Genomic DNA, 24,517 nt, shown 5'->3' on the forward strand with positions numbered 1-24,517 from the left:
CTTGAGTGTAGTTGAAGTCTGGTGGATGAAAGTATCCTGACTCTGTAAGTCCTTTGGAAGACTTGTCTCAACTTTTATGTGCTGTGCTGCTTTGATTAAATTATTATCTTGGGCTGCTTCAGCTGTTTGAGACTTAACGGTGCAAAGGACATTTAGTGTTTATGAGGTAACTTTAAAAAAAATCTCACTTTAACTGTAAGTTTCTACTCAATCACTGCATATTATATAATGTTAACTTTTTATGGAAAGAAACACAACCTGCAACAAAACACCAGACTCCCCTTTTTGTGAACTTTCCAGTGTGATAGTAATGGAGTTCCAGCCTCAACAAAGTTGAGGCGTTTTGTGCCACTTTACCAGTCCGCAGGCAGAGGTCTGTGCAGCACAGTGCTAATCTGTTGCAGGCACTGCTTTCTTCAGTTATATCAGAATTTGTTAGGCTAGTTCCAGTAACTTTGTGGTTGAGAAGTGAGTATTTTGGCTTCAGGAAGCTGAGCTCAAAACAAACAGCACGTGTAAGCCTGTGTACTCTGTATGTAGCTGGTGCGTTTCAGCAGGTGCTTCAGAGCCGTTTTCTTTTTCCTGCTTTGGGTGGTATGAAGATTTTTAAAAGACTAAATGGTTCTTAATGGTGATTTGTTGCTTACTGCATGCTTATGGTATGCATCTTAGTAAGTCATTCTAGCACTCCTCTTTCTCTCTGCTAAAAATAAATTGCTAATATTAGAACAGTTAAGTGATTATTCTTACTAGTAGCAAACAAGTTCACGGTAGCAGTCACTTCTGAAGTTTTTTCAACTGAAATACAGAAGAGCTTTTCTGGAGATCATATTTTAAACAACTCTTTTTTTATTAAGCGGTGGACAGAACATAAGTGCTTAGTCAAGAAAAGAGATGCATAAAACTTCATTGAAGCTGATATGGAAATTTACTTGCTTTCTGAAGCCTTCAGAAGGTTTAATGGGTGCTGTGTAGTGGCTAGTCATCACTCCTAAAGTGTTATTCACAAACTTGCTTGCCACTTCATATATTGATACTTTTTGAAGCTTAATTTCTTATTATTTTTTTAACTAATGCTAAAGACTCTTCACTAATTGAAGCAGCTTTTGTCTGCTTTGGCACTGCCAGAATATTTGAAATTAATAGGGATGCTATGGGCGTTTCAGAAATGGGGGGGAATTACATGGGAGGCTGTATTATAAGACATTACAAGCATGTAGTGATTTAATTACTTGGAACAGATGTAAGGAAACTGTACTCATATATTAAGACTAAGTATTTTTACAAACACTCTGTGGAGAATTAGCAGTTATGAAATGGGAAACTCATTTGGAGATCATCAGAATTGCTTAGGAGTCAGTGACTTGTGTGTCTGTAACATGTGAGACAGGTTATCAACAGTCTGAACAAGATGCCCACATAACAGAAAACCAAGCTTACAGAGCCTCCCAAACTAGTGTGACCTCATGGAGTTCAGGGTAAGCGATAAAGTCTGTTCAAGAAGCTGAGTGAATAGTCTTTAAGCCCCATCGATTTGTGTGCCTGCATGCTTGGCAGTACTTGAACAAGCTGACTTAAAACTAGCTGTGATGTGATTAGGGAACTAATAGCAATTGCAGCATAGGTAATAGTCCTAGCTTCTCAGTACTACTGTAAAGGAGTGCTAGAGCTCGCTTCTCTTGCTCTCCTGACTTCAAAGTCTGTTTTGTTTCTTAATCCTTACTTCCACTCTTCTATAGGGACTTCTACTCAGACTAGTGCTCTTCCCCTGGAAGCTCTGATGGTGCTTACTGGTGTGATGTTGCTTGGGAGGCAGGGGCTGGGCATCTTGAAGCTCTTTTCTTTCACTTCTCAGTCTCACAGAAGGCATGGAAGAAGTGTTTGGAAGCTTCCTGGCTCTCCCTGTATGGAAAGAGAGAAAGGTATCCATAAAGAAGATTTAATACAGGAATGCTGGTGTGTTTCTTGCCACTTAAAATGAGTCTTCAGCTCATGTGTCTTTTTAAGTGAATGGGGCAGATACAATCTAAAATAAATGTGCACATGGTAACTTAAAAATGCGTCTTAACATTGAAGTTTGGTAATGTGCATTTGGTGTTTACTTCTAGTAGGCTTAGGCAGATCTTTTGTGTATTTAAAGCAAAGTTGTAAGCTTGCCCTCAGAGTATGTTTCAGCTTAAGCAGCTTTGATTATTTTTTCTGCACCTGAGAATTCACATTATAAGCTGTGTCTCATTTTAAAATTAGTTTTAAGCTTTGACTTTATAGGATCAAATCAGCTCTGGACAAGGCATGGTAGTAGTTCTTATGAGTGCTTTAGAGGAAAGCCATGGGGTTATTGTCATACTTTCATGGCTTACTTGCCAAATTGTTTTTAAGAAATGCTTACTGTTTTGTCATAACTATTAGTGTCTGCCCAGTGTCACACAGTGTAAGGTATTGTCTGCTGTTTCTTTCATGCCTAATATAACTGTGGATAATATCGTGCCTTTAAGTAATTAATCCTTCGATTTCTTAGTGAATTCAACATATTTTTGTTGTATAAAATAAGGTTTGCTGCTTTAATTACAAATGTGTTTCCCTTGAGGAGAGGCTAGCCTGTGAACACTTCATCCTGTTACTAGGGGGCCAAATCCTAGTACCTCTTCAGATACAAGGCATTACTTGTACTGAGACCAGTTTAGCCATTTACTCTTGTTTGTCAAGTGACTAAACACAAAAAGTCTGGAAGTATATCACTTCCTAGCAGTGAATTGTGGCTGCTTAGTTCATTCAGGCATGTATCTTCTGCTTTTCTGGGTGAGGAAATCTTAGAAATTATCTGAAGTGCCTATCTCTGAGGAGTTGCTCAACTTCACTGTAGTGTCCCTTTTGTTCCCTAACTTGTACAATAATCCAAAGAGACTTCTCCTCTGATAAAAGATAAATATGCAAGTGTTTGTAAGAGTTAATTAAATTAATTCTTATTCATTAAATTCTAAAAGGTTTTTTCATTTTATTTAATGAAATAATAATGGATTATAAGCATGCAAATAGTCAGTCTTCTAGTAATGATGTGATGGAATTACCAAACTATTAAACTCAATTGGGAAGTTATGATGGTATGCTAATTAATGCCTCCCAAATGAGATGAATAGCATAGCTGAGGTAGCCATTGTAATCCAGTACTGGAGTAGTGGATGTTTAAGTCTGTGTTAAAGGTCCCTTCTTTTAAAGATAGAAGTATGGAGCTGTCAGTAAAAATCTTCTGGTGTAACTAAGATGACTAATTTGTGGTGCAGTTGCTACTTGTGCTATTAAGGAGGGGCAGCATCAGAAGAGTGTAGGCTGTTTCATTTATACTGACTTTCAAAAGAGGTGGTGAGGATGCCTGGCCAGCTGCAAACTACTAAAATGACAGAATTGTGGAGGATAGATTAATGGTAAGAGTCAGTAAGAATTTTTTGAAAGGGAAAATCATCTTCACATTTGTTAGTGATTTGAGGGGATCTGATTTGGAGGAGACTTTATCCCGAATACTCCTGTTTTAATTTTTCAAAAGGAGTTTGTAGATGTCATTGTGAGAGGCTCATAAAGAAGGCTTCCATGGAATGGTCCTGGTTGTTTATTTGCTCTGGACTTTTTTAAGGAAAGTTCCTGTATGAATAAATGATAACTTTTCAGAATTAAGTCCCATTGTGTTTTGTGCTGGAGCTTTTTCTTAATTGCCTATGGTTATATTGAACAGAACAAGTGGTGAGTAGCAAGAAGAGTTCAGTTGTACTAAACTACTCATGGCACAAGAAGTGAAGGCCATCTGAAGGATGCAGAAGGACTTCATGTTTCTGGAGTGAGTTGAGTCATAGCAAGCAAAATTGTTTGTAGATTAATCCTAATTTAATGTAGACCTAGTATGGGCTATGAGCTGAATTGCCCCTAAGATTTGAGATTTTTAGGGATTTTTGAGGTTCTGTTAAAAGAATTTCCTTGTAGTTGCAAGCTGGTGAATCCTGGGAAGAGAAGAATGCTGTCACACCACTGCTCAAGTACATTGCAGGTTGACACTTGCAATGCTGTGTGTGCTGCTGTTTCCCTTGGTCCTGCCCTGCCCCCCCCCCCGGCCTCCTCAGGAGGATTGAAGTGTGAAATGACCTCCTTGAAGGAGAAAGAACTTAATAGAAGATTGTGAAATTATGAACAAACTGGAGAAGTTAAGTAGGGACTTGCCTGTTTTCAAGCTGTCATGCCTAGTTTTCATTTTGGTAGATATGGTGGCTGCAAAGTAGCAGACTCCAAACAAAAAGGTAGTTCTTCATAACAAAAAGGTAGTTATACTGTGGAACCCTTTTCTGCAAGCTGTAGTAGCTATGAGAAATTTTACTTTTTTGTGTGTGAGAAGTTATGCCCTTTGGCTCAGAGGATTGGTGAGGCACAAATAACTGGAGGCTGAGAACATTCTGGAGAGAACTGTAATAGTACTTGTCTTATTCATAAGCCTTTCCCTAGGCATCTGCCATTTGTATCTTACCTCTGGTGGCCTGTACCTCTCTGGCCCAATCTGTTATGATTCATGCAACTTCTTTGAAGCACCGTGAAATCTTCTGTGGAATGTTGAGATGAAGTTAGCATTAAGGTTTGCATCAGTAATTGCCTTGAACTTGCTTTAAGTTGTCTAAATAAAAGCATAACTTTTTTTAAAGCCTGAGATTTATATATGTGTGTGTGTGTGTGTGTATCAGGTCTCTCAAAACAGTGCTGGTATTGATAGTTTCATTTGCTTAACTGCTCACAGATGCAGTTCCACTAGCTTGTGGAGCACCTGCTCAGTCTGAGTTCTTGCTAGGCAAATTGCAGTTTCATCCCAGGAGCTGTGGCAGATTGGTCTCTTCAGTACTTCCACACAAAGTGCAGAATAAAAACTAGTTGAAAATGTATGATGGGGCTTTGACTTGTCTAATTGCTAGTGTTGCTGTTACGGTTTCTGCTTTGCAGAGGCATACACATGTTCATTAACAGTAGAGTACTAACTCAAGTAGTGAGGATGTTATGTATACTAAATACTTATGAGGAAGAACTTTCTACTGACTGTTCTCTTGTTTCTGTCCCTTTGACGCAAAGGATAGTCTAGGGATTCAAATTGTACTGAGTGTGCGTGCACAGTGCAGAATTAGACTAGGTCTTAATTTAAGGCAAGCTTTTTAATAATGAGTTTCCCCCTTTAAAAGAGGCATAGTTTTATAGGGCTGTTAGAGGTCTCCAACAACGGTTGAAACATTCTCCTCACATGTTCTTTCCAGTAATAAATGCAATATCAGTTTTATTCTGCCAATAATATAGAATACAAATAGCAGTGATTGCAGCTGTTATTGTACAGAATGCAGGTGGAAATGTTTTGTATATTCTGTAGAGTTGAACTTAAATAATTGGATAAAGCTGGTTAAAGGAAAAAAATGCTGTTGTATACAGAGAATCATGACAGCGAAAGCTTAGATATTACTGTGACATCAGTACTTTAATCAAAATGTTACTTACCACTATATAGGATGCTGGCCGCTTGTTCTGCTGTATGCCACCATCCGTGGTCTGACTCAGCACTGTTCAGCATTGCCAAGTCCCCAGGTCTGGGGAAGAACTGTGTGGCCTGTTCATTTTGATAATTAAAGCAAGCAGGGCTGGAGCTAGGCTGTCTTGCTCTGCTTTTTATTTCAGCTGATGAGGTTAACTACTCTTACCAGCAGTGAGCAGGGGTGGCCTATATATGCATATATAAAATACAGTAAGGCTTGGGGGAAAGGGTAGAAGAGCATGTTGATACTCTGGAAGAGTTGTCCTTGGACTAAAAATCTAGGATGCTGTGAGAGTGGGAAAGTGGTAATGAACTTTTTCCTTTGTCTCCATGAGCTGAAGCCCCTTCCAGCTGATAGTTTTTTCCATTCTCAAGCATCAGTGAACTGAAATCAGTGTGGAGGGAGGGTTGCTGTTTGGGAAACTCATGCAGAGGTCTCTAATCTGTCTCTGAAATTTAATAGCATCATGATGCTTCCTTTTCCTGTATCAGTATTGCAAAGTATCCAAATATTTCATGATACAAGGAACATTTCCAACACAGATGCTGAACTCTTTTGGAACTTAATAGTGTATCATTCACGTAAGATGGTGTTAGACCTTGCTGTCAAACTGGTGAATAATTTAGTAATTACTATTTACTAGCATGGGAACAGTTTATACTGAATTCTGCCTAAAATCTGAATAAGGTACTTGGATAACTAATTTAATCTTTGAGAAACGTAGATTGTCTGTTAGCTGCAGATGACATTGTTTTATAGATGTGCAATAAAAAAAGGAAGGCTTTTTAAAAGGTCCAAGTGTTAAATGCCAGTTAAGAAGAATACTGACAGTATGCTGATGTTCCTGTATTGATAGTGCCTGGTTTTCATCAGAAATGTGTATTAATAATATGAACAGCCCCTAAATACTTGTCAGATACTCCCAGGAAAATTTTGTTGATCAGAATCGGTCAGTGGTACCTTTGAGGATTTTTTTTTTCTTACTGAACTTGATCACCATTATGGCTTCGATAGATTTCCGGCATTCCTTCCATACAGCTTGATGTTTAAGCTTTCTCCTTTTCTCTAGGCTCTGATGTTCCACTTTTAGCTCTTGGGCTTCTTCCTTACCCAGCCCCGCCCCGCCCCGCCCCCCCCCCCCCCCCCCGGTGTCACACAGACAGAGTTTAAAAAATTGAATATGTAAGCATTGAGAACATAATCTTAATTTTATTTACATGAATCCCAGGTGTTACCAAAAAACACAGTTTTGTACCAAGGTCTTTGCAACAAGAGAGAAGACACTACCTGGCAAGGAGAATGTTGAAACTGTTGAGTGCTGAGAAGTCCACAAGCAGGATTATATGGAAGTACAGTAGCAGGGAAGACTAAAACTTAAACAAATTATGTTCTTGTAATAAAGCTTGAAGCTGGGGTTTTTTTCAGCTACATAGTAGTGAAGTCAGTTGAAATGCCTATTTTTCTTACTCTGGACCATCAGAACCACCACTGTTTCTGGTGAGGCAGCATATTGATGTGCAGCCCTATATTAATACAACATGGCCTGCCCAGGTAGAATCTGACAATAGTGTTAAATTGCTGGCAGGGGTTTGAATTTAGTGTTGGACAAGATCTTGTCAAGAGACAGCAAAACCAACTTCAAAATTGCAGTATTGTTATTAAAGAAGATTGTACATGCTTACCATGAGACTGGTCGGTGCATCTCATTTGGATTTAACTTCTTCACTGCAGCTCTGTTATAGCCACAGACCATCTTAAACAACTGAAAACTATTAAAACATTGAAGTTGATCAAGGAAGCCTGGTTGCTATGCTTGAGACTGATTTGATGTGATACCTATCCTCAATGTTGGACTGTGATACTACATTTTATTCCGCCTTCACATGAAAATAATTTATGAAAAAACATGTCACTTCAGTACATTCAGAGGCACTAGGGGCAGGGAGTGAGGAATGGACTTGGCTGCTACAACTGCAGTCTCTCTTTGAGTAGCCAGTTGTGTTTTTTTCTTAGATGGCTTCTCAGAAGTGAGTGTTAATGTCTGATGGCCATAATGAGATGTTCTTCAGCTATATAATTGCCAATCTGTGTATTAAATTCTGTCTTCAGTATGTGAAAAACGTAGCTGTTCTCTCAATACAAGACCTTTTTAAAGTGGCAGATGCTTTATCTAGGGAGGTGTAGTCTGTAAAAGCATCCCTTTAACCTGATGTTGCAACTAGTGATACATGAAGTCCTATTTTGTAAGTAATGTCAGTGAGCCATTCAGATCCCTGATTCTGTTGATATTTAGTGGTGGAAGGGGTTTTGTCTGTTTAAAGGGTGGAAAGGCTTTTGTCTCTTTAAAAAAAGATGGCATGATACAAAAAATAAATTGGAATCTGTGAATGGCAGTTCCTTAAGTAGAAGCAGCTGTAATATAGGATTAAAGTCTCCTCTTGCTCTGTATTGTTGTATCCTTGTTACTAGTATTTTTTTACCTTGACAGTTACTTCCTAGATGCTGTGTCATTTGACCTCTGTGCAGAGGCACTTGATACTTACCTGAAAGTGATAAAATGATGTCTAGCTTAATTGTATGGCAAAGTCTACAAGTAGATTGTATCTTTGAGTTAATGTTGAAAAAGGGAATAAACCAGGATGAGATGTTTGCGAGAGGAGGTAACATCCTTCTGGGAACATCTGGTAGTAGAAGTTCTGGATAACATTTTGGCCTTGCCAAAATCTCCCTTTGAGGTTTCAGGCACGTAAACATGCGTGATTTGGCTTTAGTTTTTGCAGGAAATTACTGTCATAAAAGGGTGATCGGGAGCCTCACATTAAGCACAACAGATAAGGCTGTTTTTAAAAAAAAAAAAAGCAAACCACAAAACCACACCAAACCGCAGCATATTAGCTTGAGCTTTTAATGTACCAAAGACTTAATGCAATGGGACAGATACTAATGAACCCTTATCAGCTATATTTGTCCTGATTAGCTCAAAACTTGAGAATACATATGGAGACATCAGGTTTCTCAACTATGAAATTCCCATCTGTACTACAAAATGAGATGGTATCAGTGGCATCAAACTCTGTTTTCCTGTAAGCAAGATACAGGCGGAGCATGGTGTGGTCATTCAAGTTTGGGACAGGTGGAAGTTTAAAATCAGTCAATTTGTGAAGTTTGCATGCTTTGAAGCCCTGGGCTTGTCCATGCAACTAAATCTGCAGCCTTTCAGTATATCTATATACGTCAATGATGAGAGTCAAATGACTTGATTTCAGCAAAGTGCTTTTCTCTTATATTGGCTTAAACATATGCCAGTATATTGGCATAAATACAGAACTTATTTACAAATGCACACATTTGTGTATGTATTTGGAGGCAACAGGTCTGCGAAGTCACCTTTTGACTAACCAACAAGGCTTGTCCCATAAGCAGTGAAATTGCCTAAAGTTGCATTTCATACTGATGGATTCTGTTTCTGTAGTCAGCCCCTATTTTGTCTAGTAACTAGCAGCTGACCAAGAAATGCTGTGGTTTGTGTCTGGTTTTGAGCTAACCTGTTCATTGACAAGTACAAGTAGTATGGTGGTAGTCCATCAGCAAGCCAAACAACTGTGAATGTTGAACTCATGCTTCTCTCTTCCATCCATCTATTGGCCTTTGGAAAACGTGATCTTGTTTGTCCTCCAAAAATCTCAATTTTCTCTACAATTATCCAAGTCCAATTCTTATTCTAGGCCTGAGACTGAACTCTATTATCCTTGTTCTGGCATTTTTATCCTATAGAGACGATTTCTTTGAGTATTTAATCTATTTTAAATGCACACCCTAAAAGCTCCTGTTCTATGGTTAAGCATTGCTGTATATTTGGAGTTTCACTCATTGCAAGACTTGTAACAGAATAGTGAACATTTGTCCATGATTCTACTTTTTTAGGCATACCTGAATAATTTTAGACAGCATGCTTAGAGCATTGTTGGTATTTTCTTACGATGCTTTAAAAATGATACTAAGATAGAAAGAATAGATGAATGGGAGAACTTGGTCTTCCCCTAGAGGGGACTCTGCTGCAACCTGGATTATTTCAGGTAAAGATGTGGAAACTAGTTCTCAGTTTAAAATTCTTAATGCTTTTTGTTGCTGCTGTTTAAATGTTAACTACCATAGTGTAACTGTTTGCCTCTGGGAGCTCCCTGGCCATCCTGCCAGAAGGCAGCCAGGCAGAGCAACCTGATCTAATATCAAGGTTAGTTTTCCTTTGTTTTGAGGGGTGATTTAGGTGACCCTCAAAGGTTCCTGCTGACCTAAATTATTCTGTGATTTAGTCTCCACTTAATGATGGTTAATGGCAAGTGTCTTGAGTTTCAGGTAACAAAGACTTAAACTGTCTGCAGTTAAGCCCTTTGTCACACAGACTAGAGGAGGACCTCTGTGCTGGAAAATTGATGGAATGGGAATGACCTGTGAGAGACATTTGAAGTACTCGAGCACATAGCTGAAATGACATAGTTTCTCCTGAGAATAGGTGTCTATATTACAGCAGGACAATACACCTTATTAACTGAAAATGATGCTAAGTTAAGCCTCTCTTTTTTTCTTTAAGAAACTTAAATGACCTTAAGTCATTTTCATGCTTAGAGACACAAGCATGCCTTTAACTGGCTTAAATAATTTTTTTGAAGTGATCAATTGTAATGATCAGTAAACAATTCAAATTATTAAGACCTTATGGATTTAGTAACATCAGGTGATGTCTTTCGAGAGAAGAAAAGGGATGCAGGTTCATATGTTGGGTTCCCCCCATCCCCTTGTATTCCCACAGTTTAACTGCATTGTTTGCCAGTTTACCTGGTGATTAGGTAAATGGTATCCTAAACCTAAAAGTAGTCTTTAGCTGTACTATTCCAGCTAGTAATTAGATATTTTTTTAATATCCAGGTAAATTCTCCCTCCCTGGATCTCTATATATAGAATTTTGAGGTTACAGTAGATCTATCCTACTTCATGGTTTATCTCTTCCTCCCAAAAGTCTTCTGTCTGAGATGCCTCCTCTGGGAGGCCACTAGGCCAGGGAAATGGAATGTTGAAAGGAGTGTCTTGACTCTTTGACTGACTCTTCTCAAAAGTTCTGTTGAGTCAAGATTTCTAACTTGGCTTCCTCTTTTAAGAATTTCTGAGTTGAAGTAGATGTTCCTAGTTGGCTTTCCTATTTCTGTCGAAAGCGAATTACTAACTTTTTATAAAGAGGAGATCATGAGGTAGAGCATTGGCTGTGTGTAAATGAAGACAGATAGTGTTATGAATGCTGAAGAAAGGCAGTGTAATATGAATAGTCATATGTGATTAGAGCTTGTCAGTGATCTGATTGCCATACCTTACTAAAAGAACTACTGTATTTGTAATGCTATGTTAAGGTACTTTGTTTTTAAACACATTTCAGTGATTGTATTCCACCTTTTTTCCAGAAATGTTACGAACAGAAGCAGTACAAAAATGGACTCAAGTTTTGCAAGATGATCCTCTCTAACCCAAAATTTGCTGAACATGGAGGTAACTGCAGACTCAAAAGACTTTTTTCTTTTTCTCCTGTTGTGAGCTTAAATGTATAGTCAATCTATTCCATACTATTGGGAAAGAAAGGGGTTTCTTGCTGAGTATGATTTTGTCCTTATGACTGAGTAATTACTCTGGATTTTCAGTTTTTGTGCATTGAGACCAAGTTTTCACCCTAGCTCAGTCAAACACTCCTGTGCAGTGGGATGATGAAGATCAAAATATATGGTGGAAGCACACTTCAGTGCAGCTTCCAAGTAAGTTGCCTTTCTAGGTTTCTGGGTCAGAATGCTAGTGTGGGTTTTTCTTACATTCCTATTTAATAGCAAACCCAGCCTTTTTTGAATATTATGTGAAGGTATTCTGCCAGTAAATTAGAAATCTTGTGCTTTTTTTGTCAAGTTCATACTCTAAATTTTCTGTACTGCTTATCAAATTGCTACCTCCAAGGAGCGAAGTTAAGCGTAATACTGTTGCTGCTAGGACTTGAAGCTAAAGACAGAGTCTGGAGATCCTGTTCTGATAAATATTGCAGGAAACAGGACAGCAAAATGTTGCTTCTATTTACATCTGTCAAACTTAATCCTCAGTAAGATACTCTAGTCTTACTGTATTGTGCGGTTTCAGTTGCATGGTTCAGCCACTCTTCCCTTCTGATACAGTGTATTTTTTTTTGTCTGCTGTTGAAGCACACTAAGACTGAGTGTGCCTGTACTGTTAGTAAAATTATTTTCCTATTTGACATTGTCAAATCTTGGCAAAATGTTTGACTAATCTTTTGCCTGCTTCTATCGGTGTCTGCTGTTTTTTTCATTGTCTTCATTACTTCCCTAGAGATAAAAGTACAGTTTTCTTGTTGCTTCAAAGCTAGAGCGGCTTGTCCAGCTCTGACCTAATGCATTTGTCTCTGCTAGCATTTGTGGTTTTATAACTTCTCAGTATATACCTCTGTCTCTTCTACTCTTGCTGCTTCCTAAACTCTTCCAGGACAACTGGCTGCCTTGGCAGTCACCATACTACTTGGGCTCTGAGCCACTAATGGCTTTGAAGCTGGGGAGCGAAGCCTGGAATGAACAGCTGAAGCAGAACTAAGCCAATGAAATGATCTGATGGGAAGCTGTACTGTTGTCACACTTAGCTTCAGAGGCAAGGAATTTGAAAAATTTAGTGAGAAGGTGACAAACAGATGGATTGCTGTGGCTGGACAGTTATCTCCCTGGTGTGGGAAGGTAGGAGTAGCTTGCCCTCCTTCCTGCAGTGGGGATAATCTTTTTTGAGCTTCCTGATATTATTGGGAAGGTATCATTCTAGCTTTCTCTGTGCTTACAGTGTGGATGTAGGACAAGTTAAAAACAAACCAAAAAACCTTGGCTCATTTTGGGTCATCATTCCCTTTAGGTGTACTTTTACAGAAAACAGTGTTAAACAGGTCTATCAATGAAACTTCAAACTGCTGTTATGCTGACCTTGAGATGATGGGCTGTGGCCATTAATATTGGGGAAAAGGTTGCACTTGGAAGAAAACCAGAGTATGATGATAAAAATGTGACTAATATTTTTTTTAGCAGGGACCAAAACTAAGTAGTCTCTTATTTAGCAAAAAAAATGAAATATGAATCTGGAACAGCTTTCAGGTATAGCGCATGTATTACATGCAACTTGTTTCCCACAGTGTTACTTGAAGAATGGGGGAAGAAGGGGAGCAATAGTCATACCAATGTATTTGGAATCTTGTGCCTCTCAGAATGTTGACTAATATGCTACTACTTTGAGAAGGTCTGTTATCCCCAAAATACTGTAGCAGGAAACATGCTCCTTTCAACTAATTCTTTGAAAGCAACCTGTAATAGTGGAGCTGACTGTGACAGAGATCCGTTTCTTAGGTTATGACACAACCTGATGCATTTTTCTTGTTCTGCCTACCTGGAACTTTAACACACACTGAGAAGCTCTCTAAAATTGCTTTAGCTTATCATTAACTCACGTAAAGCTAGGTAAATGTATTCCGTCATTAATAAAGCTTGTGTTGTCCATGTTCATCACATCTGTATGATGCTCTGCAGTGGTCTCTTTAAGATCAATTTCAAGAAAGGAAATGCTTGCATATAACAGTCTTCAGCTGCGCTAGGCTGCTATCTTGATCTAAATTTATCATTTAATGGGGAACTTCACTGTGTAACAACTTCAAAGGATATCTGCACTGTGAAACTGGCATATGGGAAGTCAGAAACATAAGTATATGATATTTCTTACAGAGACGCTTGCGATGAAAGGACTGACCTTGAACTGCTTAGGGAAGAAGGAAGAAGCATATGAATTTGTTCGTAAAGGACTTCGTAATGATGTAAAGAGTCATGTCTGTATCCTTTGTAATACAAAACCTGATCTTTTTGCTATGGATTATCACTTCTATGTATGTACATACTTTTGAAGTACATAATGTGATCTGTATGAAAAGTCTAAAATAAGGTGTGTACAGTGAATATTAATTGATAATCAAATACTTGAAATAAGGTTTTATTTTCCTTTTTATAGTTTTGCAGAATATTTAAGAAAAATGCCTTTTAGATTTATCTCTTAGAAAAAGGCCACCTATGATCTTTACTTTCTGCAAAAAAATACATACAGCTTGTAAAATCTGGCCTTTTCTAAAATTTTCTTTTTTCTTAAAAAGGTGTAAGAAATCCAGTCTAGAAGTGCTATGAAAATATGTACTTTGCCACTAAATTTTATATAATGGTTTAGGTCTACTGGCTTGATGACTACTACTCTGTTCTAAGCTTGTCTTACAAAAGTTTATGCCTGTGAAATATTTACCAGCTACCCAAGAGCTTTAGGAGTAGCTGTCCTCTGTTAAGCCACAGGTAGGAGGCTACTTGAGATTTGCACAGGATGCCTTACTTGGTTTGTACGCATTTGAATTGCATGTTAAGGGACAAATTTCTCATTAAATAGTTAAATTTTTAACATTAAAAAATACCTTCCTTTAGCATCACAGTTGAAAGAAACACTTTGTCATGACCATCTAGTTAAGACAAAGGGATGGCTGTTTACACAATTCCTATATTAAACTTCCAGGGAGCTTGAGGTTGGAAATAAAGCTCTAAGCTTATGGAGGTTGTCAGAGTTTCTAGAGGTATGCCATAGAACAATCAACAATAATTTGTACTTTCTTGATCTTAAAGCTGAACACCTCAGGAATACCAAAGCAACTTTATATGTAAGAAGTTTTGCACCTTAAATCAGGGAGCAAAAGAATCTGGGTGAGTTAGTGGAAAGTTTTGGGGGATTCAGATTCCTAAACAAAGTTCCAGAGTAGGATTTATCAGCATACCTAATTCTTGTCTGCAGTTCATGCTGACTCTTAAAACTGTCTAGAAGACTTCCCTACAAATGCTGGAGGGATCTCTGCTTTTTCAGATCTAATTTTGGGGGTGTGGTGGTCAAATGGACCCTCTTTTTGTACAAGTTTATTAAAAAAATATTTTTAAAATGAGTTTTAGTGGATTTTCACTGGTTTACTGACTCATTAAACTTACCTTACCTTGAGAACACTACAAGGATTTTTGTTTTCTGAATTCAGAGAAAAGTGTAAACTCATCTGAGTCCTGTTAGGCACAAATGTTTTGTGGGTTGGTTTTTTTTTTTTTTAAGCTGCATCTGTAGAACTAGCTCTGATAAAGCAAGAAGTTCCAACTTCTTGCATTCAGGGGTGGTGTTACAGCTCTACAGAGAATCCCCTCGAGTAATCTGTCTGTGCAGAATTACTTCTCTGGTGAGCACAAGCTAGTTGATACTGAATTAATTCCAGACTAGGCATCAGGTTTGTCATGGTGCTTTCAGTTGTCATCTCTTGGTAAATGCTAAAGAAATAGCAAACCTCGTTCATTATTACTATGCTTTAAGAGCACCCAATGAGCTATCATAATGTTACTATGTAAATATCTGAATCTCCTGATGGTGGGGCTCCAGTACATGGGGAGAGTTAAGGCTAAGAGAATATGCTAGCCCATGAGAAACTGGTGTCTGAGGCAGAGCATTTTAATTAAAGGTTTTTTCTACATCCTTTGCAAAGACTTGTGACTAGCCATGAAGTTCTGATGAAAGTTTGAGGGCCTGTTCATCCTCAGTGTTACCTATGCAGAGCTTGAGAGGTTCTCTTAAAATAATATTTAGATTTCCTCTTTTATGTGAGCTTGTGCCTGTTGATTGGTTTAAAATGACAGTTGGGGATTAGCCACTGAAGTCACCTCATTACAGTAGCTGTTTTTGAGGAGGTGCAATACACCTATGTGTTCCTATTTTCTTGTGGTAGCATTTGAAGGTGCTTTTGGTGTCTCTTGTCAGCTGTGCTTTAAGAAAGTACCTGGTAGAGGGTGTTTAAAATACAGCTGGTCACTTTAATGTTCTGACTTGTTTAAGGAGGAGTAGGGGAGTAGAAGATTTTAATTCTCTTGCAGCTCTGAAAATTGAGGTTTGGGGGGAAAATGGCTGTTCTAAAATTTGTTTAGAATTCCAGAAGTTTTCTGATCAAACTACAAACAAATTCTGACCCACTTTCGGATATAAGTTGAGTAATGATCTGGTCACTTATTTCAAGAATAAATGTTTCAAATAGTGACATGTCATACTCAGGACACTGTAGGAACACGTACAACACTGCCCAGAGCTGTCTACTGTAATAAATTGGTGGCACCGTGCTTTATTAGCTTGTATTAGCTCTTAAAATTTCTTATGCTTGGTCTTGACTACTGTATGCACTTACTTCTGAATGTGTTTATGCTTTTCTTTACTTGATCTATGAAAGATTAAGCCAGATTACCCATTGGATCCAGGAATGGTAATGATGCCTGATAAATTACTCAAAGCATCATCTTAGTCTAAGTACACTGTTGAAGTGCACATAAATTCCTTTGGATTGAATTGTCTTGTAGGAGAGAATCTAAAATATCTGTAGTTCTGAGGCAGGTATGTGAAGGTACTACATTTAACTTTGATCCGTGTCCTGAATGCTTGAACTCAAGAAAGAAGTAGCAGTATTAGACCAACAGCTGTAACTATCCAAAATTGTTTTGTCCTCTTTCCTGTTTAGTCATAAATCATCGTGGCAGCAATAGCAGCTCTATTAGCAGTCTCAGAGATGCATATGGAGTTTTTGTATGCTTCACCTGGCTGAAATTATTTTGGTGTTCCCATAGAAATGCAGAATAGAGCCTCTTGCTTGTGTATTACAAGTTTTCTTCAGACTATTAATTCTCACAAAAGTCTGTTCTTTTGGCTGCAGTCTTACATCTTTTATTCTTGATACAAATTTGCTTTATATCTTCATATCTAGAACTTAGTTCAGGACATAAGTTACCTGTCTCTTAGAAAGACTCATAGTTCTGTTTCTTTGATTAATTTGACCAGGTTAACCCATTTAATTTTTTATGTGCTTTCTCAACTTTTGAGATGCAAAGTTTAGAAATGATTTTATCTTCGGAGGGAACAGTTGCCTTCTGTTTCAATTCAGTAGCATAAGAACTCTTAAATACTTTGGCTATTGGCACTATGAGTTATTTGTGCCATTGTAATTGAAAGGTGAAGGATGCATGTACCTCTCCCCAAGACTTGTTGTGTTTTGCTGCTTCAGGGGCACATGGGAGAGCTTCTTGAGAGAACTTTTGAGCCACTTCTAATTTGCAAATCAAAGTAAGTTCAGATTTACTACTGTGGAAGATGTTGCCTCAATGAGTTACTAGTAACCTGGAGTAGCAAAAGGTAGATCATGTCAAGTAATCTTTCTTTTAATATGGCTCTCAGAGACTGATGCAAAAGCACAATGTAATGCGTTGCAATGACACATGTTGGTTTCATGCTTTGAATTCAGAGTCTTCCCAGGATAAAAAAGGATGCTTGTGAGAGAAGTCTGATGAAATGACACACTACTGATGGAAATCTGAGATGCTGAGAATGTGACAAAGACGTCTGACGCACCAAAATAAAAGTGTAGCTTTGTGTTTATCCCTTACTGTAAAATCTGGACACTGCTTGGGTTGCAGATAGGCAAGTGGGGAAAAGTAAAACTTGTATTGTTAGAACAAGACACTTTGAGGAGTAAAAATTCTTAGGGTAATTACAGTAGTATGTTTTAAACAAGACATCTCTAAGCATAACTCTTGTTATGCATCTTGTAGAGTTTCAATCATTTAGTTTGTGTAACGATGTTTGTGGGGGGTGGGGTATGAATGTGCCTTAACAGAAGACTTTAAAATAAGACTATGGCTTATTTGGAAGCATTGAATATTTTAAAATGTGTGTCAGTAAAGTCTGGCTGTGGTAATAAAACTTAATTTATAAGGGTGCTGATCTTAAGGAAGATGTCAAGTTGTTTGGTCTGTAACACAAATGTACTGCAGTTACTTTCTGAAAACTGTGAATGCATCTTCCTTAATAAGCATTAGGTTGGCACGTCTATGGTCTTTTGCAACGTTCTGATAAGAAATACGATGAAGCCATCAAGTGTTACCGGAATGCACTCAAACTAGATAAAGATAATCTACAGATCTTGAGAGATCTCTCGCTGTTGCAGATTCAGATGAGGGATTTAGAAGGATATAGAGTAAGTACTCTCTTTGAATTCCCATTTATTGCTGTTGGCATTCTGTTGCTGTTCTATTCCATTATTAAGTCTTTTATTGCTAGCAATTTTATTGCTACGTGGTTTTGCTATTTCAAAGTAGAAAGTGTTTTAAGCTCTTGTTTAGGAAAGCATGAAAATGTATTGCAGCAGAGCTCCATATAATGTTGAGAACAGAACTACAAGTATAGTTATTCTCTACAATTTGACTTCCGAATCACCTTGTAAAACTCTAGTTTTCAACTCGTTTTTCACTAAAATAATTAACATAAAAAGGATAAAGCTTAGCAAGTAGGACTACTTACTGTGCTGTTGTGAAGTACTGCAAATTTTGTTTTGGGTGTATGTACTGAAGGTATTTTTGGTGAGAAATACGCTATCATGATTCTTTAAGTGTGTGGGGAAACTTGCCCCATGATGACTGGGATTTTTTTTGTGAATCCCAATACTGATTTTATCATAAATAAAATCTTACAATTTGTCTAAAAACAGAGTTAGTGGTTTCAAAATGGCTGAACTGATTTGGCTGTGAAAGAGGAAGTCCTGCTCTTCCATCCTCTGTTTCATGTGAAGTAGAAGACTGGATTGTGGGCTTCAGCATTAGTGTGTCACCTTCACTGAGCATGTTGACTTTGCTAATGGAAGAAGAGGGAGTAACTGACTCAGGGATGTGATTTGACTTGGGAAGGGGGTCTGAGAAGCACTGCAGCAGTGTAAGCATAAGGACCTGTTGCCAGGGCATGAGGAGAGTGGAACTGCTCTTTCACAGGCTGTGAGATCACACTTTCTAATGGAAATCCCCCTCTGAGATTCCAAAGCTGTATCTTTGGAAATAAGTTAGGCTCTTAAGAGGTATTCCTGAAAATGACACCTTTTGTCTAGCAACAAATAGATTTTTATGCTTTGTGCCATAACTCCTATGTTGAGAATGTAGCCCCCAGATTTATGAGACGGAAACATGCTACTTTCCCCATGCTGTTAGAATTTAAAAAATTGCTTAGGGCTTTTAAGAGATCTTTTAAAATATTAGCCGTAGTGGTGGTAAATCATGATGAAAACATAGTAACTTTAAGGTCTCTGTTATTTTTAAATTGCTTTTCTTTTACTGAAGGAGACGAGATACCAGCTACTTCAGCTGCGCCCCACACAACGGGCTTCCTGGATCGGATATGCCATTGCATACCACTTACTAAAAGATTATGATATGGCCTTAAAACTACTTGAAGAGTTTAGGAAGACCCAACAGGTAAGACTTCCTATTCTGGAAAGAGAACACTTTCTGTAAGAGACAGAATCTGAGGAATTAGTTCTTTGTAATTAGGAAGAACTAACTAGTTGAGAATTAGGAAGACATTTGTTGTTTGTGGGGCTTTCTGCTTTGACCAGAAAGATTTCTAGGAGATTAACAGCTGATGTAAGCTATACAGGAATACTTTTTCCTGTTGCAATAAGCTGTTAGGGTTGAAGATATAGAGGTAGACTGATGTGGAGTAACCGAGTAACTTGATGTTCGTGAGACTTAGCTAAAGAAAACCTATGATGATCCTGTCCCTGTAAGTAGGTAAAACTTCAGAAAATACTATTTAGTGTTGGGTGTGCTCATTTGCCCTCTCTCCTGGCATAGCCTGGATGCCATTCCATCTCTACAGAGTGTGAAAAGACACTACTTCATTGCTCTGTATGCATCCGTATATTATGCACTTCAAATTAGTGCTTGGTGTCAAAGTAATGTGAAAGCATAGTTGAAAATTCTTTGAGAAGATTTGGTGTTAGTGAAACTTGTTGGAGTAAATAAAATGATACAGTGCTAAAATCACCAAGTATAACCTTTATTGAGAGACCATTTCCTTGTTCTGTTATTGTTAATTCAGACTTTTACTTCTGAGTTAGTAGAACAGAGTGGATGTGTGATTATTCTGTAACACGGAAAGAAAAAAGAAAAATCATGTTTATAGAAACATTCAACTTGGGAGATGTGTTGGAAGTATTGTGTGTAGGTACTAAGACATTACTTGACCTACAGATTGATTGTTTTAAACAGTCTCACATCCTGAGAACTGCATTTGAGATCTTCTGCAGCCAGAATGGAACTAACTGTAAGAAAGGAAATCAGTAATTGCTAGGATGGATGAGTGCTTGTGTCTTGATCATGTGTCGTGGTCAAACAAAGGAAATTGCGAGTCAGGTATATGTAACTTGACATTTCAAAAGAGCTGTAACTTCAGTGTTGAATAAAAACTGAAAACAGTAAGTTTAAGTGAAAATTGGGTCATCTTTTATGAGTGTTTGACAGCCAAAAAGTCATGGTTCTCGAATGAGTCAGCAGAGCTCAATCTGTGTTCGGTGACTGTTTGGATTAGAAAGTATATGTAATAGATGGAAAAACTGCAAATGAAGTGTAAGAAATTGAGCTGCTTTCAAGGACTAAGAGGGCTTAACAGTGGCATTGGCCCATTGGAGAAAATGGAAGTGATGATCTTAATGTCTTTTCTAAAAGGTTGTGTGTAAATACGCTTGTTTGAGGGCAGTCATGATATGCTCTTCAGTCTAGTGACTAAGCCAGATTTAAATACCATCTGCCATAGATGAACATATTAAATCAGTTGAGTCTGTGCAAGTTATCACAATCTTAAGTCTCACCCTAAAAAAGGAAATCCTGATAAGATCTCGAGTTCTGATGCCATTTTTTAGTAAAACTGGAAATATTTAGGAACTTTTCATAAATAGGAAAATGATTTGTACTTGAACAGTGAGCTGTTTAACTGTTGATCAGCATAATATCAGTCTCAGGCAAATGGTAGAAAAGCTGGTTAAGCATTAAAGGACAGAAATAGGCTACAAATTTTGGAGAAGAGTTTATAGAAAACTAGTCGTGTCAAGCCTTTCCTCTTTTTTTTTTTGAGATTGGTAGAGACAGTCAAGTGGTATGTTGTGTTTTCTCCCCCAAACACTAAAAATAAGGATGACTGCCTTAGTTTCATTTCTGTTGTGAATAGTCTTGTGCTTTGCTGTGCTAGATCCCTGAGGTGTGCAGGCCTGTGTAGAGCCCCAACCACTGGAAGAGAGAATCAATTTGTTGGGTCCAGAACAGTCAGGAGAGCCCAAGCAAACTCACAGCTCAATTTTGCCACACTTCGGTTCTTGTACAGTAGTCCCCAAATATACTCTCTGGTTACTTAACGGTCCTGCTCTTAAAATAGTTGAGTTCAGGATACTCCATTGATCTCTGAGGAGGTGCATTTCTTGCTTACTTTACTTTCCAAATCTCCCCTCCTGCCTTGTACTTTGTATGCACTCCAACTCAATAGGTAATCTTCTGTGACTGACTTGGATAGAATATTGCATCTGACTGTGATAAAAGGGAGTTGTTCAGGGTTTAAAAGGAGGGTTGGAAGACTGAAGGGTTTCCAAATCACTAGCGAATGGGAATCTTCAACAAACTGATGTTTTTGAGGAGTTTTATGGCAATCTGTATTAGGCCTGACACTGTTTACCATTATTGTTAATAAAGTAAGTAGTAAATGTAACATTAATATGTTACGTAAAACACTGCTGTCCTAATAATTGGTAAATAATGGTGATGTAGGGTGATCACATTCATTTACTTGGATTACTCAGGCAGCTCTGTCCATTCAGATGTGAATTAACACAGACAAAACCAAGCAGTAAAACCAAGAAAAAGATCAAGGAACTGTCATTTTAATGATTGTAGGTGAGTAGCTGAAGATGGAGTATTACAAAATAATGGAGCTAATCTAGCTAAAAGCTGATGCCAAAACCAGCAGTCTGACTTTTTCCTGTGTGCTCCCACTGCTTCCTTGTGCAGCACTGGTTGACTCGTGGAGGGCTGGTTCAGGAAGCCAAAGTGACAGAAAAATAATCACTGTTTTGAAGGATTGATTGGCTGAACTGAACAACTGTGAGGTGAGAGGGGAAAGAGGAAGGGGAATAATAGAGGGAAGTGGACTGCCTTTGTTGATCCAGCCTGCAGTTAGGTTGCCTTGGCTTATTGTAAAATTGTTCTCAGGGCAGACTTGTGGGTGAAAAGCAAAAAACACCCTTATTTCTGAGAAGCAGCATGGATTTTCTCTATAGAGCACTGATTAATGAGAGATCAACACTTACTGATGACCCTGTTTTTAAAAAGTTAGAAAATGCAAAGAACAATATGGGAAGATAAGAGGACTAGAGAAAATGCTGTCTAGTGAAAGGCAGAGATTCTCTGTTTGCTGAAAGCAGAAAAAAACTAGGTGGTTCACGTACAGTGTAGATACTGGTTTGGGGCAGAATGATAGCTAGGAAGATTGCTTAGTGGGGAAAAATAAAGAAACAAGTAGTGGTAGGAAGTTGAGCAACAAATTCAAATGATAAATCGCTTTTTATCTTTTTATCACTGACAGGTTTATTCTAGTGGCTAAGTTACCATTGGAAATGGTGAATTTTCTTAGTGTATCCAGGTCAACACTGCCTGTCATCTGAAAGCTGTAAATTAGCCAGATGCACCATATTTTGGTCAAAAACAGGTTATGAGGTTGAATGCAGACATCACTGCAGGAAATATAGCAACCTGTGCTGTCCAAGTTAAATTATCTAAGAGTCACTTAAGAATTTAAATTTTGGGAACCACGGTGTAAAACAACTATGCAATTTGTTTTACTGTTGTATGTCCCATTTTTCCTTTCTTCTTTTCCAGAACAAAATTTTTATTCTTAATTTTTTATTCCTAATTTCTGCATCAGGCCCACAATTACAGATATGGACAGAAAACCTCTGGAGTTTTGGGGGTCTGCTCTTAGGTATGTTTTGGCTGCATCTTGTCACATTCTTTCAGTGACAGTTATGTTAGGGCACCTGTGGTTGTAAAGATGATTCTTTTTTTTGGTCCAGGAGAGGAAGAAATTTATTCTGAAACAGCAGAAATGAGTTCAAGAGAAAGTTGGACATCTCATGTGCAAGAATCATAACTCTTCGGGAGGGAGGGAGGAGTAAAGATGTATTGTGCAGCCATAACAATGGCGTGGAAAAAACCTTTTATAGAATATCTTAGTCTTTATAAGACAGTTTGATTATTCAGATTAAGTACTGGGGTTATAAGATGCTTGCCTTCTGATGAATTGCATGTTTAAATCAACATTAACCTGGTGAGATTTCAAAATATCTCTAAAAAATGAACTTCTCTTAAAATTACTTTTAAAAATGGCTTTTTAAATGGTATGACAGTAAGCGCAGTATCTTTCTGGTGGATTTGCCCTATGTATAAGAGGGAGTTCACTGGATTATTTTTTTTTGACATTTTGTAATTTCTTTTGTTAGTCCTACCAAGCCAGAAGAGCTACAAGAAGGTTAATTGATGCCTGTTTCTTGTGTTATATAAGTTTTTAAGGGTTTGGGGGGTAATCTATGTTTTGAAGGCCTAAAACTAATTCATGATGTGCCAAAAAGCTGTGCTACTTGTGGAATTTAGATATATATTGTATTGGAGGGGAGGGCATTTTTATGGGGAAGTGAAGGACAAAGAACTAAACTGGTGCTCTGCAGTTTCAGTTTTGTGGTATTGCAGTAAGCATAAGCAGGAAGACATGCTTAAACGCATAACCCTTGTTGCATGTGTCAGTTCTGTGAAGCAGTTAAAAATGCTTTCCAAGTAATAATGTTTTAATTAGTGACTTCCAGTGTTTAATACGGATAAAAATTGAACAAAGGTGGAAATGGAAATGGAGCTGCAGATAGAGGAAATATACTTTCAGAAATGGGTAGGATTTCATGCTACCTGCTGACTCTAGTCTTGTTCCGTTAGTTATCACTTGTTATAATATGTTAATGGTTATTAAAAAAATTCTTGAATGTTGTTATTTTCAGCCTCAAAACTGATGTTCCTTGTCAGTTATACACTTCTTTGCAATGTTTTATTTAGTTAGGCTGTCTTTCAGAACATTTCTATCTAAAAGGAAATCTTCTTTCTGAAAATTCACAGTACTAGAGAAACTGCCTCTAAAAATTCAAAGAGCATGTAAACATGTTAAATATCATAAAATTGATCTGTGTTTAGGGAAGGGTTGGAAGTAGTGGTTTAGGACAAGATTCTTTTAATACAAATATTAATTTCAACTAATTTACTGTTTCAGCTTTTTTAATTAAATTACTTAGTTCTTTAAAGAAGATAGAGGAAAAGCTTTACTCGAGGAACAGAAAAGTAATAGTAAACTGTTTGGTGACCAATGTGACTGCAAAGTGTTGCTTGCTCAGGAAGGAACAAAATATGTAGTGTCATGGGAAAGAATCGTTAACATTTATCAAGCTCAGTTGCTTCTTGCCTATTTTTATTATTAAAAAAATCATATAGACTATAATCTTTCCTATAATTTCTATTTAGGCAGTATATTTCACATAGTAAACTGTTGTATAGATCTGCTGGCTTCTGCATTTGGTCTCTGAAATTCTTGCATTTTACTTGTAATTGACGTAGCTTCAGTGCATATTAGTGAAGAGCATTTAGTATGAAATAACTTTTATAATTCTGGCAAGACTTTTCATTGCCTAAATACACTTTAGGAGTTATCCCTAGAAAGGAATACTTTTGAATGTCATCCTGTTTCAGTGACTGATGTATTACTGGAAGGTGGGTGACCCACTAGTTTTTCTATAGCCTGTAGACAAAGTCCTAGGTATGCAACTGGCAGCAGACCTCAAAATAATTATCTGTTGCTTGAAGACACTCTTTGCATGCTTGTGCACTGTACTTTCTGGGAGATTGAAGTGTAGTACAGAGAATACTTGCTTAGACAGAGAGATAGCGTAGGTTTTCTGTTTG

The 24,517-nt window shown here is 37.7% G+C and overlaps 1 protein-coding gene across 4 annotated transcripts in view; it reads left to right on the forward strand.

The window, feature by feature from the left end:
* The window catches only part of NAA16 (N-alpha-acetyltransferase 16, NatA auxiliary subunit), a 67,827-nt gene that overhangs the window by 1,177 nt on the left and 42,133 nt on the right, over positions 1-24,517 (forward strand). For all 4 annotated transcript variants that reach the window (XR_008576784.1, XR_008576831.1, XM_054821583.1 and 1 more), the window contains exons 2-5: positions 11,000-11,084; positions 13,343-13,447; positions 17,531-17,688; positions 18,818-18,952. Coding sequence is in view for 2 of the 4 variants with exons in the window: in XM_054821583.1 (XP_054677558.1) it covers positions 11,000-11,084; positions 13,343-13,447; positions 17,531-17,688; positions 18,818-18,952 (483 nt within the window). In the remaining 2 variants the exon portion in view is untranslated. The remainder of the gene's footprint in view (positions 1-10,999; positions 11,085-13,342; positions 13,448-17,530; positions 17,689-18,817; positions 18,953-24,517) is intronic.

The sequence above is a fragment of the Grus americana genome, chromosome 1, assembly GCF_028858705.1.
Source record: "Grus americana isolate bGruAme1 chromosome 1, bGruAme1.mat, whole genome shotgun sequence".
NCBI classification, from domain to species: domain Eukaryota; kingdom Metazoa; phylum Chordata; class Aves; order Gruiformes; family Gruidae; genus Grus; species Grus americana.